This window comes from Phascolarctos cinereus, unplaced genomic scaffold, assembly GCF_003287225.1.
Source record: "Phascolarctos cinereus isolate Bilbo 61053 unplaced genomic scaffold, phaCin_HiC Scaffold_9;HRSCAF=440, whole genome shotgun sequence".
Lineage (NCBI taxonomy): Eukaryota > Metazoa > Chordata > Mammalia > Diprotodontia > Phascolarctidae > Phascolarctos > Phascolarctos cinereus.
The window spans coordinates 45,989,438-46,006,272 of NW_027556402.1; the positions used below are offsets into that span (position 1 = coordinate 45,989,438).

The 16,835-nt window shown below is 36.2% G+C and overlaps 1 protein-coding gene across 3 annotated transcripts in view; it reads right to left on the minus strand.

Annotated features, from left to right (window-relative positions):
- Positions 1-16,835, minus strand: part of TBCK (TBC1 domain containing kinase) — a 259,078-nt gene that overhangs the window by 163,510 nt on the left and 78,733 nt on the right. For all 3 annotated transcript variants that reach the window (XM_020974731.2, XM_020974730.2, XM_020974732.2), the window contains 5 exons: positions 14,934-15,072; positions 13,346-13,445; positions 9,659-9,708; positions 9,300-9,429; positions 1,491-1,589 (listed from right to left, as the gene is read on the minus strand). In XM_020974731.2, coding sequence (XP_020830390.1) covers positions 1,491-1,589; positions 9,300-9,429; positions 9,659-9,708; positions 13,346-13,445; positions 14,934-15,072 — 518 coding nt within the window. The remainder of the gene's footprint in view (positions 1-1,490; positions 1,590-9,299; positions 9,430-9,658; positions 9,709-13,345; positions 13,446-14,933; positions 15,073-16,835) is intronic.

The following is a 16,835-nucleotide window of genomic DNA, read 5'->3' on the forward strand; positions in this document are numbered from 1 at the left end:
TAGCATAATGGTATTCCATCATAACGGTATAGCGTATACTACAACTTGTTCAGCCATTCCCCAATCTATAGGTATCCCATCAGTTTCTAATTCTTTGCCACCACAAAAAGAGTCTATAAACATTTTTGTACATATACATCTCCCTCCATCCCCCACTTTTTTTGGACTCTCTTTGGGATACAGACCTAGCAGAGGTATTGCTGCATCAAAGGTTATGCATAGTTTTATAGCCCTTTGGGTATAGTTCAAATTGCTCTCCAGAACAGCTGGATTAGTTTACAATTCTACCAACAATGTATTAGTGTCTCAATTTTTCCACATCTCTTCCAACATTAGTCATTTTCCATTTCTTTCATATTAGCCAGTCTGATAGGTGCGAGGTACAGCTCAGAGTTGTTTTAATTTGCATTTCTCTGATCAATAGAGATTTATGACTACATGACTATAGATAGGTTGTCCCCTAACACTAAAAACACCCTTGAAGGATGCATGCTACGTCTCATCTCTCCATTATCATAATTAAATCACTGAAACGTTAAGAATGTATCAGCACAGCCTTGCCTAATGTGAACTGGATTGTCGTAGAGTAGATCTAGTCAAAGACAAGAGAATTAATCTGTGAACAAGCAGATTTTGTATAGATTGTTTCACTAACGTAACTCTCTACATTATTTTAAGATATATAAGATTATGCAAATACATTAAGAATCTGTGACTTTGTAACAATAGGGAACTCCTGGTATGGGAACTCCCCCCACCAACACAAATCACAACCCCTCCATAATATAATAAAGTCCTAGAGATTTAATTTACTGAGAGACTGAGTGACTTTTAGTAAGTATCAAAGCAGGGTTTGAACTGAGATCTTCTTGATTTAAGGCTAGCACTATGGCCTCTATTTAGAAATAAAGCTTTTGAGAAAAAAATGATTAAAACACTCCATTTAAAAAATATATTATTTTCATAGAGTCTTAGACTTAAAGCTGGAAGGGTCTTTGGAAGCCACTGAATCCAATCCTCTCATTTTTTAGATGAGGAAAATGAGCCTAGAGATTTTAAGTGACTTACTTAGAGTCACAGAACTTATATAGATCTGACCCAGTTTTTCCTAATTCCAATATACTACAATGCCTAGCCTAAACATGGAATCAGTATTTTTTTAAATTTACAGAATACATTAATAAAAAATTCAACATCAAAGTAAATCTAATTAAAGGATTCCATCCTAATTTTGATTTTGTTACTTTTCTATGAAATTGCTTTCCCCCCCTAATTTAAACTATACTGATCTAGTCAGAAATGACAGACACAAATGCAATGAATTTAAATAAGCTGCCAACATGCTATCTGTTCTGCTGTTTTAGTGTTCTCTTGCAATAACTTGAAATAGACAGAATATTAGCAGTCTTTTCATTCTTCTCCTTTATCTTTTCCTGGTATTTCTGATCAGTCGCAATTACTCACCTGCCTCTCTTCTCTTTTATTCTTACCTCAACTCCCAGGAGGGCAGCCCAGGTTAAACCTCTCATGAGTGGAGGAATGTCAACTCTGGCTTCTTTCCAGATTTGATTTTTTTTGTATGGATAAGCCTATGGAATGAAAACATGAAAAAGGTTTCAAATGATCAAGTTCTATCTTTCATCCAAGGCAGTTCAGAAAACACATGCAATCATGCTGACATTAACCTAGTGTTTGATGATGGCACTTCTGATGTTGTTATTACCCATGGATATTTATGAACCAAATAAAAAACCATGTGTGACCAGATCAGAAAGGTTTTTGCTGTTCTATTCTTATGCTTCCTCTTTCCCTATCACTGTATGATTTTCGGTACTTTCAGTGTTCAGAAAAGGTAGGTATTTAATAAAGATTTGTTGAATGGAAACTGAGTTGCACGCATAATCCTGGATGAACAAGGATGGATGGAAGGAAAATATAAGGAAGGTGGAACTTTGCCACATACAAACAAACCTCCTATTTCCACTTATTGCTACTCTCACATATAACTTTCCATCTCCTTTGTACAGGCTATCCCTCTATCTGGATGTACCCCCTTCTATCTCTGCCACTAAGAATCTCCAACTTCTTTCAAAGTTCAAATAAAATGCAACTTCTTCTATGAGGCCTTTCCTGATTGCCCCAGGGACCACTGCCTTCCCCACCAAATTACCATGGAACTGTTTGGTATTTTTTTTTTGTACATAACTTTATATTTATGTGTCAGCTTGCCCTATAGAATTTTAAGCTCCTTGAGGGCAGCAATAATTCCACTTATGTCTTCAAAACCCCACTGCCCAGGCACATCTCTGGAACTTACACTGCCTAGCATATAGTAGGTGAGTAATAAATTCTAGTTTCAACAAACTATAACTGAATCTTGGCTACATCAACCAATGGGCATGGGTATGTGGCTTTTTGTAACCATGTTAACATACTCAAATTTTGAGTCCACTTTGTCTGGACCTCTTGTCCAATACTATCCTATTTTTTTTTTTAAAAAACTGTACTTCTTGGATTACCTTACTAGAACACAATCTCCTTGAGGGCAGGAACTGTATCATTTTAATCCTTGTATTTCCATTACTTAGTATAGCGTTCTGAACATGGGAGATGCTTAATAAATGGTTCTCAGCTAGCGTAGTTTGTCTATTTTTTTCCCTTAAATACTAATGGCTATGCCATATTGCTTTAAATGCTTTTACCTAACTTTCCTGTCATCCCCTTATATCATTAATTTATGATATATTCACTCCACATATTAGGGAATCAGTCCACTGTGAATGGTGCTTTGTGGTGTTGTTCAGTTGTGTCTGAATCTTCATGACCACAACAGGGGCAGGGAACCTGTGACCTTGAGGCTACATATGGCCCTCTAGGTCCTCAAGTGCAGCCCTTTGACTGAATCCAAGTTTTACAGAACAAATCCTTTTATTAAAGGAATTTGTTCTGTGAAGTTTGATTCAGTGAAAGGACTGCACTCAAGGACCTAGATGGCCACATGTGGCCTCAAGGCCACAGGCTCCCCACCCATGCCTGACCACAGCTTGCCAGATCTCTCTATCATCTGCTATCTCCTGATATCCATCCAAGCTCATGTGCATTGCTTCCATGACACTATCCATTCATCTCCTCCTCTGCCACCCCCTTCTCCTTTTGCCTTCAATCTTTCCCAAATCAGTCCTGTCTTCTCATCATGTGGTTCAAAGTATTTAAATTCCAGCTTCAGTATCTGACCTCACAGTGAATAGTTTGAATTAATTTCTTTAAGAATTGACTGATTTGATCTCCTTGCTACCCAAGGGACTCTCAAAAGTCTTCTCCAGCACCACAATTTGAAAGCATTGATTCTGCGGCATTCAGCTTTCCTTATAGTCCAACTCTCACAGCCACACACTGCTACTGGAAAACCCTTAGCTTTGACTACATGGACTTTTGTTGGCAAGGTGATGTCTCTGCTTTTTAGTATGTTGTCCAGATTTTCCATAGCTTTCCTTTCAAGGAGAAAGTATCTTTCATTTCATGGCTACAGTCGCTGTCTAAAGTGATCTTTGAGCCCAAGAATATAATATCTGACACTGCTTCCATTTCTTCTCCCTCTATTTGCCAGGAAGTGATAGGACCAGTTGCCATATTAGTTTTTCTGATGTTAAGCTTCAAACGAGCTTTTACATTCTCTTCTTTCACCCTCACCAAGAGGCTTCTTAATTCTTCTTCACTATTTGCCACCAGAGTGATGATACTCATTGTTCCTTAATAATAGAAGGCACTACTAACTCTTCATCTTTGGCTTGCATGATACTACCCTAAAGTTCTTCTGTCTCTCATATCTCCTCCTCTGTCTGCTTTAGACTCTCTCATACTTCCAGTACTCTCCAAGACTGTCTTTGGCCCTTTGAAATCCCACAGATTCAACTATCACCCCCTTGAAAAAGGCTCTCAAGTCCATATCTCTAGACTTGACCTCTCACTGCTCCTTATTTCCAACTGTTTATCTGCTCTTTCTTGCTTAGAAGACTCATTAGCTCAAAACCACCATGTCTAAAAACAAACTCATCATTTCCCAGTGTCAGTAATGTTAATTATCTTCTGGTTATGGAAGTTCCTATTCTTGGAGTCTTTTCATACTCATCCTTTTCATTCTCATAATCATAATAATAACATATTCAAATTATTGTAGCAATTTAGGGATGAAAAAATGTCCTCCTCCTCTCACGTATGCAGTCTAAGCACTATCTTACAGATGTGGAAATTGAGGATCCAAAAGCTTAAATGACATGTTCATAGTCACAAAGCTAGTCAGAGGCATAATTCAAACCCAGGTTTCTTGATTCTAAATCTTGAGGCTCTTTCTATTCTAATAATGCTTCTCTAACCAATCTATGTTAAGGTTTCTCTCCAGAAGTTTCTTTTTCTCCATTCTCTGTGCCACCACACCCGGATTCCTCCATCTCAATCAGTCATACAGGCTTCGACAGACTGACAGAGGGGTTCATGACACACACACACAAAGGTTAAGAACCCCCGGTCTACCCATCTATCTTTCATACTGCTAACATACTAATTATACTAATTTGCACTGTTCCTAGTTGTTCTCTACACATCAGCCTCGTTACCTAAGACAATTAAAAGGTCCATGCTTCGTCATTTTCTTGTATTCCCTAAAAGCCCTTTGCACAACACTGGGCAAATTAAAGGCAGCACAGTGTAAGGGAAAGAATGATGTAGGTGGTGTCAGGGGCATCAGGGCTTCAGATCTTGCTTTCTGTAGTTACTACTTGTGTGACCACAGACAGGTCACTAGGTTTGTCTAATTCTCAGTTTCCTCATCTGCAAAATGACAATAGTACTTACCTCAAAGGGTTGCTGGATCAAATGAAATTATATGTGTGTGTATGTGTGCAATACATATAAATATGTGTCCACACACATATGCACATAGCTCACACATAAACATGCATGTACAGACGTGTGTGCATACGTGAATACATTCGTGTGTGTGTGTGTGTGTGTGTGTGTGTGTGTGTGTGTGCGTGCGCGTGTACAGGCTTGCACGAGTTGTTTACCAGGTCTGAAATGTACACTGTTGTTACTCCTGCCTCCATGACTTTCTCCCAAAGCTCAACTAAAGAGCCACTTGGTATGTAAGGCATTTTTTGATCCTGCCACTACAAATACCATTCCCCCCAAATTAGCTTGTATTTATTTTGCATAAATTTTGTGGAAATTTGCATATGCATATATCATCACCTCCAATAGAATGTAACCTCCTTGTGGGCAGGGACTATTTCAGTTTTATCCTTTTATCCTCAGCACTGAGCACAATGCCTGGAACATGCATGTAACTTATTAAATGCATACTGATTGATTAAAGCACTTTACAAACCTTTAAAAGCAAAGCATCAGTTATTAAGTTATTATTACTGGGAATATTCAGTAATTAATCGATCAACCAATTGAGTTGCGGTTTTGTATATCCAACTGTCCATTGGACATTCTCAGTGGCAGGTCCTATAGTCATCTCGAACTCAGTATGTCCAAAGTGTAACTCACTACTGTTTCCCCTGAACCCATGCCTCTAGCAAATATCCCTATTTCTGTCAAAGTCACCACCAAGCTTTCTAGTCACTGAGGCTCTCAACTTTGGCATTATCTTCAATTCTTCACTCTCTCTGACTCTACATATCCAATCAGTTGCTAAACTTTGTCATTTCTACGTCTCACATCTATCCCTTTCTTTTCACTCACACAGTCATTACTCTAGTATAGGCTTTCATCCCCTTTGCCTGGACTACTAAATAACGTCCTAATTGGACCTCAAGTCTCCTCTCGACAAATACGGATTGGCTGAATTCTCACTGTCCAATAGGGACTGAATAATTAAATGGCCTCGTACTGAATACTTACACAAGACAAACTAATAGGCTGAAATCCTACATTTTGGCTTAGAACAGAACAAGATGCTATATCGATCTTAGACTTTCTTTATTAGCCTCTCAAAGGAAATGCTAGGGTTTGGGGTTTTTTTTTTTCTATCATCACTTTTAGTTCCTTGTCTATTAGTGACTCATTTGTCAGTCTGTTGCCAAGGAAACAGAATTCAGAGACAGTAGTGAACTCTAAGTTGTCAGTGAATGCTTCTGGTAATAAAGTAGACAGCTGAAAAGTCTAAGACTTCTTCAGTGTGTTAACTGATCAGTCTTGCTATCTCTGACTATAGCTTTTTTTCCCCAGATTCTTTTACACATCTATTTCTGGTTCAGCTTTTGGGATGCGGAGGTATCAATTAGGGATTCCTAAATGGTCGTTTCAAAAATTGTCATAAAAGCTAGATATTATATAAGAATAGGGTTGTTGAGTGTCCTTAAGAGTCCTTCTGCATCTCTAAGATTCAGTTAACTAAAGTTCAGAATGCAAAACACAGAAAATATCCAAGATGCTAATAGTTGATACTTTCATTGTTAGTCATTGATCTTATTTCTCTAGTAAAGTTCTAACTGGATATCACGTGGGCTTTTAGAGGTCATGTCAGAGGACTCCAAGCTTGCTTGGTCTAACCAAGTTGGAAAAACTTCACCTAGAGTCCCAGGGAATGACTGTATATCTAATTACCTGAGGATCAGCTTAATTAAGGTTGAGATGCTCATTTCCAGGCTGGTTACAGGGCAAGGTTTTCAGCCACAGCAACTCTCAAAGACATTCTACAAACTCTCAGGAAGTTTGAGCTTTTAATGGTGGAGAATCCCACACCTACGAAATGCCAAATACTCTTGGTCTAGAACAGCACTTCTGAAATCATGGGTCATGAAAAATCTGGTACCTGTAAAAGGTTTCTGAATGCAGAATGACCAAAAATTAATTAAAAATCAGACACATAATGAATCCGAGGTGTTTCTGGCAGCACTTGTCCACACTGCATCATGCAACTTCATTGCAGTGTTGGTTCTGAATACAAAGCATGAGCACTTTGTACTCTGCATGCCTGCAGTCCATCTAAAGCCAATGAATGCTGCTGAAACATGAAAAGGGGTTGCAAGTGGAAAAAGTTTAAGCAGACCTGGACTAGAAGAGATATCTCATTCACACACATGTATCAAACAGAGACAAATACACACAATGAAACCTTGTTATGCATAACATTATTTATCAGAAATTAGATTTTGATGTAATATGGGCATATGTTAGCCTGAATCCTGATATTTAGTTACAAACATACCAAAAGCATGTCATGATAAGATGGTTTTACCTCTAAGCATGAAACCCAAAGGCAGTATCATAGCAAGGCTTTACAGTACAATGTATATATAATTCATTAATAACAGCTAACATTTATATAGTGTTTATTATAAACACTTTACAATTACAAACACATTTGATCTTCATAACAACTCTGAGTGGTAGTTGCTATTATTATCCTCATTTTACAGATGAGGAAAGTGAGGCAAACAGATAATAAGTAACTTGCAGGGTCAGGTACACAACTAGTAAGTGTTCAAGATTAGATTTGAACTCAGGTCTTTTTGACTCCATTTATACACACACACACACTCACACACATATAAAAAACTTACTGACTTAATTAATTAATTAATATCTACCTCTCTCCTCTCTCCTCTCTCTCTCTCTCTCTCTCTCTCTCTCTCTCTCTCCTTTCTCTGTCCAGTTGATCCTCATCATTCACACTTTCCATATTTTGAATTTGCCTACTCACTAGATAACCCCAAAATCAATACTTGTGTCTCTCTCGTGGTCATTCTTAGACATGAGCAGAGCAGTGAAAAATCTGAGTTGCTCAATTCTCGTGTTTCCAGTTGACATTGAACAAGATGACAATCTGTCCCCTTATTTCAGCTGTCAAATGTACTGTAAACAAGTATTCTTTACGCAGTTTATTAAGTATCACATTTGTTCATATTTTGTGCTTTTTGTTGTAGATTTTGTTGTTTAAAATGGCCCCCAAACTTAGTGCTGAAGTGCTATCCAGTGCTCCTGAGTGCAAGAAGGTTGTAATGTGCCTTACCAAGAAAATATATGCGTTAGGAAAGCTCTGCTCAGGTATGAGTTACAGTGCTGTTGGCCATGAGTTCAGTGTTAATTAATCAACAATAGGGCACATAAAAGGAAGAGATAATCTGCCCATCTATATATGAGATCAGCTAGAATGTGCTAAGGTCAACGTTGTGACCAGAGGTCACAGGAACCTAACCCTATATTTCCGCTAGGAGCAACCAGTTCAGCATTTGCTAATTCAGTCTTCGTAGCAACTTTATAGAGCTATAATAGCATGAGTGACAAGAATCTATTGTGTCTGTGTGTATATATATATATAGAAACATAATTATAACTTTATATATGTTATATTACATACTAACATATATTATAGCATATAATAATATGTGTAATACATAACATATTTAAATGCACATGAATACACAATCAATAAACATTTATGTGTGTGCGTATATACATATATACATACAGAGAGAGAGAGAGAGAGAGAGAGAGAGAGAGAGAGAGAGAGAGATGCATACACAGAAAATCAATCAATCAATACACATTTATTAAGCACCTATGATGTACCAGGCACTGTGCTAAGTGCTGTGGATAAAGAAGGGGGGAAAAGACAGTCCTTGCCTGTGAGGAGCTCACAACACAATAGGGAAGAATATGTTTGTGTATCAGTGTGCGTGTTTGTACATGTGTGTATTATGTTTTGAATATATAATATATAATATTTTATACACACACACATATACACATACACATACACATATATATACACACTTTATAAAAAAAAATCTCCATTAATTTTTAGAGGAAGCTAACTACCATTTGAAGCTTATCTCCTATGATTTATCTTCAGTTCAGAAAACAGTAAGTCTTACTATATGCGAGGTATTCTCTTGAGAGATATGCTTTAATTGATAGTTGTATGAAGGGGAAAATGTGTGCATGTGTGATGCACAACCCACATAAAAATACATACATAATATGCATATATAGAGTGTATATCTATGTGTATATATACAGTACATTTGTACATACATACACATACACAAAATACACATACACATACATATATATGTATATGTGTACACACATACACACATTTCCCCCCTCATATGGCTATCGATCAACAGAGTGGCTTGCACACAGCAAGTGCTTACTGTTTTCTGAACTGAAGATACATCATATAAATAAGCTTTTGATGGTAGCAATATCTGCTAAGAATCAATGGGAAAATCCTTTGAAACAAGACTGACTGGATATGACCTACTGAAACAATATTTCAAATCCCCTACCTTCAGGAGCCTGTCGAACAGGACAATTCTGTTGAGTTGGTACTCTGTGTCCCTCTCTCGGATGATCAGAGGAAGAGTGACGGCTGCAGACAGCTCATTATTACTGTTTGAATGAGGTAAATTGGACTGGCTGTGAAAAAAGAAGAAAAAAAGCAGCAGGATGACTGTTAAAAAGTTAACATACAGAATAAACAGAAACCACCAAAACAAAAACCCATCACGATGCCCATGGCTGGATGATTCTCTCCTTCTTAGGAAGCAATTATCAAAAGAAATGTTCTGACCACAGATACTGCTTTCCATTGTAATACAAACAACCAAAGACGAAACAAATGTACAGTGAGACGGTGTATACTTACTCATCTTCAAGCAAGGGGTAAAATGCTTCTCCACCAACATCTTTTAGTCTCTGAAAATAAAAAAAAATATATATATAAATTATTTATATATATATATATATATATATATATATATATATATATTTATGAGTATCTGAAGTATCAACATGGACCTGCCTTTTACAGGAAAAGCAATGCATTACCAGGAAGGTATATGAAATATATACACTACAATACAAATGAGAATCTAAGAACTGTTTCATATTGTAAACCTGTACATTCATCGGGCCTCTGCTGTTCATGTTCAGCCCCAAGTGATGGATTTCTCTCAGTATATCCCATCAGCGTTAGCCATCTGCCATGACATTTGGTCAAACACAACATAAAATAACAAGTATTAGTTTTTAAACCAAGTAAAAAGATAAAGTACTTTCCAAAGCATATCTGGAAAGGTAATAGAAGACTTGACTATTTTTCATAAGCATCCTTTATTTAAAGCAAAAGCCAGAATCCTTTTTGCTTTAACATTCAGACATAGCTAAACATACTAGTAAATGGCATTTCTTACATATTGGGATAAATTAAGAGGTGCAAAAGAAGTCAGCTTAGGTGGCACTATAGATAGGATGCTGGACCTGGAGTCAGGAAAACCTGAGTTTAAGTCCAGCCTCATACATGTACTAGTAAAAATGACCTTGGGCAAATTACTTAAAGTCTTTCTGCCTCAGTTTCCTCATCTGTAAAATGGAGGTAGTGATAGCACCTACCTCCAAGGATTGTTGTTAGGATAAAGGATAAAGTTAGGATAAAGTGTGAAGCACACTGCAAACCTTAAAGCACTACAGAAATGCTAGCTATTACTATAATTAGCTATTATTAGGTGCAAATCAGTTTTCTGTCTTTAATTTTCTCGCCAAAAGTCATTAGAATTCCACCTTTCTCCCAGTAATAACAACCAGAACTCTAAGAATTCTTCAAAAGCATGACAGGGCAAGCAGCAGAGAAGTAAACCCACAGACAAGCTCTAAGCAGTCTGATTAAATTTAATGGCTTCTTGTCCATGGTCTCCTGCTGTGAAGTTCGCCCTCTTAACTCGAGAGGAGAATGATTTCTCCTCCGGGGCCTGAGCCAGGGCTCAGCCTTCTCTGCACTATCTTCTCTTCACTACACTGGCACTTTTTGCAGGATTCCAAAGGAATATCAAGGAAAATTCTCTGGGAGCTGCCAAAAGGATTAGTTAAAAATTTACCTGTATTTCTTTCCTAAATGAAAGCTCCATACATTTATCCTAGTCTGCATAGAATCCAGTAGGAATGTATCTTTTTATCGATTAAAAAACTTCTAATTAATGAAAAAAGTAACATTTTTATTGTTGATGTTTGTATGCATTAAGAAGGTACACATCTGTTATATAAGCCAGTCCCATGGTTTAGGAGACCTATGTAAAATACCACTTGGTTTCTGTATGCTAATATGATGATTCACATGTAAATTTATACTGGGTTTTAAAACACTGCCAACTTACTTATGCCATGGTTTTAGGAAAAATAGATTTCAGTTTCAAGAATAGAAATGCTAGTGAACCTGGAAATTGGAGGCTGATGTAGAAATTTAGGTTGTGTCTAAATTAAAATATTCAGTTTTAATTCAGTGAAAAAAATCAGTAAAACCAGTTTTCTCATATTTCTGAATCTCATTTTCTGCTTTACAATGTAACTTATCTTTCCACATGTTTATATCTTATCTTCCAAACTATCTTGAAAAGTCCTCCAGGGAAAGACCCTGATATTTTAAAAGTTTTCCATCTCCTTCACAGCATAGGGACTTGCATATTGTAGGTACAGTGGGAAACAACTGACTGGCTAAATTATTTACCCTTCAATCAATTATTACACTTTACAATAGAGAGCTTTTTCATTCTCTGCAATTTTTCCTTATATTTTTTTTCCCCAAGTTAAGACTATCTCGAACCAGGAAAACGCTGTACACAGTAACAGCCATGTTGTATGATGACTAACTTTGATGGACTTAGCTCTTCTCAGCAATGCAAGAATCTAAGACATCTGCAAAAGTCTTACGATGGAAAGTGCTATTCACATCCAGAGAAAGGACTATGGAGTTTGAATGCAGATCGAAGCAAATTATTTGCTCTTTTTTTCCTTCTGTGTTGTTCTGTTTCTTCTTTCTTGTGGTTTCTCTTATTGGTTCTAATTCTTCTTTACAACATGACTAATGTGAAAACATGTTTAACAGGAATGTATATGTAGAGTCTTTATCAGATTGCATGCCGTCTTAGGGAGGGAGGTAGGAGGGCAGAAGGAGAAAATTTGAAACTCAGAATCTTACGGAAGTGATTATTGAAAACCAAAAATTAATTAATTAATTAAAATTTTTTAAAAAGAGAGACACACAAAAAAAAGGCTATCTCCTTGAAAACCAATAGCTTCTAACCAATTGCCTTAGTTTCTCACAAAATCACTGTCAGGAACAGAAAATTGTGCTGTGTGAGTTCCTAGTCCATTAGAGTATATTAGTTTTTATATTCTTAAGTTATAGTCTACTATCTCCTCTTAAGGTAAAGTACACGGCTAAAAATTTCCCAGAACGACGTGACTAACTTTCTTGGCTGGTATTTAAAAAGGAAAATGTCTCAACATACATATAAATATCTTTTAGATACATAACACAAATAAAAACATATGTATACACACGTGTATACATGTATGAATATACTGTGCATGTACATATTATATAATCATATATGCTTAAGTAATATTTTATATGTGATTATACTATTGAATATGGCATATTTAAATATTTCATACAAAAAGAATGAACTTTATAACACTTAGTACCTAAAACCCCTATGACCTGCTGATATAATTTTAGCTATTATGACTGACAAAACAAAAAAAAATTTACTTGATTTTTCAGCATTAAAAATAAATGCAATCAAAATGATATATAGGCATTTCAGAGATATGTACACAAAGTACATACACTTTATTATTTTCCATTTAATAGATTTTTTAAAACTGTATTGATATACTTTGTTTTGTCACAACAGACACTTCCCAACAAACACCTACATAAATCCCATTACAAAATATATTAGACTCAAAAACAGTTCATTGATTGTTAAGAGAGATGTGTCCTTTAACTCTGACAGCATGCTACTGATAATGACACCGGTAATTGACTATTTCTGTTTTAAACTGTCTCCTAAAAGCAGAAATTCAGATACGTCAAAGTCCTTGATGGTCACGAAGAACCATTTGGGGCATATTTCAAATAATTTTTACTGGGGTCTTGATCTACATGCTTAATCATCTAAAAATGATATTTGAATTAAACTTAAGATATGATTTATAAATAGAATTAATGTGATAGAAATATCTTAGTATGAAAATCATGAAGCAGATACTTCCCTAATTAAACTAGTTCATTTACTAAAGAAAATAATTTTGTTTGACAGACATAAAATCCTAATAAACCCCACACACTTTCTATGTTCAAGTAATAAGGGAAAGCATTTCCTCCCAAAACATTCTACATACAATGTGGTTAAAATGTGGTTTGACTTAGAAATATGTTGTCACTTAAATCACCCAAACCAACTTCATGAAACTATATAGTGATAAAAATCTACTGATGATGTACTTTAATATGGCACTTAAATTAAATGTCAACACGTAACTGATTTCTTACATTTCTTAGTTGGCAGAGAGACAACGTCACAGTGGTATCATCCAAAAGGGAACTTCTATCGCGATCTTGCCCAAAGCTCTCACCATCTTCAAACAGAAAACTAGAAAAGAAAGCCAAGCAAAATGGAGATTTCTAGCAATATTTTTTAAAATGCACATTAAAATCAACTTGCTGCTGTTTCATAAAGGAAACTGAAACTAAGCATCAATCTATGCTCCATCAAACAGGGAAGAAAACAATTTTAAGAAGAAGGAGCTTAAGGTGTGACTTTGTGTGAAATCTCTCATTCCTGGATGAGATGAGTTCAAGCACGTTGGGTTTCTCAAATCCCTTTGTGTATGCTTATTTGGTGTAACAAAAGTCTTGGTTTTTTAAGCTTTCATATGTCAAAGCTGCACTAGACTTCTGAAATACCCTTTTATTATACTTTAAATGTCACATTCAAACTTAAAATAATAGCACATGAAGGAATACAAGAGGGCAGGCTTCTACTGCTCTTTTGGGTATAGTGCTAAAACTACTCCCATGAGTATTTCAACCTACAAGGAAAGTCATCATAGCAAAATAATGAGACATCGTGTATGTGTGCACTGAAACTACTGTAATGGAGATAAATGAGAAAGCCTTGTAGTATAGGAGCAACCAAAAATACTATTTAAGATTTTAAAGAGTTCACTAGAAAGGTTTTTCAGAATCAAAACATTCTTCACATCCTCTTAAAAAATTTCCTATACACAAGTACTCATTTTGCAAATGAATGAACATTACCCATGCTAATAATTAAGAAGTCGATTCAAATGAAAACCAATGGAAAAACACAGACAGGTCCAAGCTAAACAATTTAACATGTTATGACAAAAAGAGAAGGAAAAAAATATCACTGAAACAGATTATTTCATCATATGTTTCCAATTATTCAACCTAATTTTGACAGTACATTCTATTGCTCAAGAGATGACGTTTGCCAATAGGATATAGAGGTGGGAATAGTATGGGTCAAACAAAATCTAGGAAGGTAATAGCGACCACTCTCACATATAGTATTCCCTGTTTTACCACTTTCCTCCTGATTTGCAGCACGTAAATCTCTAGTTCTGTAGATTTAATCTCAATAATGATAGGTTTTGGAATCAACATGATATAGCTGCTAACCTAATTTAATTTAAAAAAAAACTGTATCAGCATCCTGTTTTCATGAAAAGTAATTACATTCTTTCTCCCAGCAAGTCAATTAACACATTACATGCCTACTACGTTCCAGGAATTCTATTTCCTGATTCAACCATTAACATTAATTCCTACCAGCATGTTTTTTTATAATCATGATTTAAATTCAACAAAGACAATGAGACAAGAGAGGGAAGCCATTCCTAAAGTTACAAAGATAATTACAAAGAAAACAAGAACATGAAATATTGACGGGAATGCTGAGATGATAGACTTTGGCTCCTGACTGAACTTGGTGTTAACTTCGAATTGCTTCCCATAGCTACTGAGTCAGAACAGTTAAAAAAAATACCAAAGGTTTTTTGTAAATGTTACTCCCACGTTCCCATTCCGTTCGCCAAAGATGTTTTTCTTTCCTTACTTGGGGAGTGTGCAGATAGGTGGTTTGGAGCGAATGATTTCCTTGTTGACAAGCTCTTTCTCCAAATCTCCTCCAGCCAAACACCAGAGGTAATAAACTTCTTCAATTGATCTTTCTCCTAGGTAATCACTGTCAGCATCTATCAACAAAAGTCAAATGACAATGAATTATCATTTTCTTTCTGCTGTTATTACAAGAAAACAATGAATGTTATACATCCGACATTCTTAAAGGTGCATACCAACTAAATAGTAGTCATTTCCTTTAGGAAAACCTAAACTATTTAAGCACCAGGGGTCAGAAGCAGACAGAATAATTACTTGGATTTTTAGTTTTCTATAAGAAAAGGTATGTTTATCTGAATTTTTCTTTCAGGGCAAACTACCAGGAAACACAATGCAAACTACCCAGAAAGACACGAACAAAAAGTGTTGTCCACTTCAGTTAAAATGTACACTTTACTTCATTAGTAAACGGGGTATACATTAACCAAAACGATAATCCAGGAAATCTGTTTTCTGTTTGCTTTTTGTTTTGTTTTTTGGAAATCTGTTTGCAAGTTCAGCACATGCAAACCCTCCCAGATGAGGGTGGGATTTCAAAAGCCTGCCTTGAGAAGTATTATGCTTGCAAAATGATTAAATGGAACAGCCAATTAGGTGGGGCAGTGGATAGAGCACTGGGCTGGATCCAAGTCATTCCCACTTTGCATGTGCCCCAAAGCTTTGTTCTGGGCCCTATTTTCTTCTCTCTATATATCTCCTCATTTAGTGATATCATTAGCTCCATGGGTTTAATTATTATCTCTTTGCAAATGATGTCCAAATCTACATATCAAGCCCTAGTCTCTACATCTCCAACTGACTAGTGAATATTTCAAACTAGATGTTCCATAGACATCTCAAAAAATGTCTAAAACAAAACTCATCTTTCTCCTCAAAATCTTCCCTTTTCCAAACTTCCCTATTTCTGTCTAGGACGCCACCAATCTTCCAGGCACCCAGTTTCAAAACCTCAGAATTTACTCTTTTAAAAAAAATTTTTTTTCATAATTTACTCTCAATTCCCTATTCCTTACCAGACAAAGCCACTCAGTCACCAAATCTTGTCATTTCTGCCTTCACAACATCTCTTCTCTCTACTCATGTGGTCACCATCCAAGTTCAAACACGTAGGATCTTCTGCCTGGACTATGGCAATGGCCTCCTTATTGGCCTCCCCGGTCTCTAGCCTTTCCCCTTTACAACTTATTCCACACAGTTTCCAAAATAATATCCCCAAACAACATTTCTCACTATGCCTCTCTTCTCAATACACATCAATGGCTTCCTGATGCTTCCAGGATCAAATACACTCTCCTCTACTTGGCATTTAAAGCTCTTCACAACCTGGCCCCAAAACACCTTTCCAGACTTCTTATGTGCTAATTCTCATCATGTATTTAAAAGTTAGCCAAACTGGCTTTCTTAAGGTTACTCCCACAAGATTTTCAATCTCCCATCTTCACGGCTTTACAGAGTCCATCTCTCATATTTAGAAAGCATTCCCTTTTCATCTCCCTCCCTTAGAATCCCTGTCTTCCTTCAAATGCCTTCCCTTTTGTATAGCTTTTCCAGATGCTCCTGCTTCTAGCATCTCTCTACCACGAATTATATTGAATCTGGTTTTGTATCTGTTAATATGGAAACATTTTGTTTTTCCCAGTAGAATTTAATGTCCTCAATGGGCAAGAGTGTTTCATTTTTATATTTATCTCTACAGCCTAGCACTATGCCTGGAACATAATAAGCACTTAATAAAAGCTTGTTGATTGATTGATTATTAGGAAATTCAGTGTAATGAGTACTGTACTAGGAATCCAGAGGCCCCGGTTCTAATATGAGTACTGAGATTTTTTTCCAA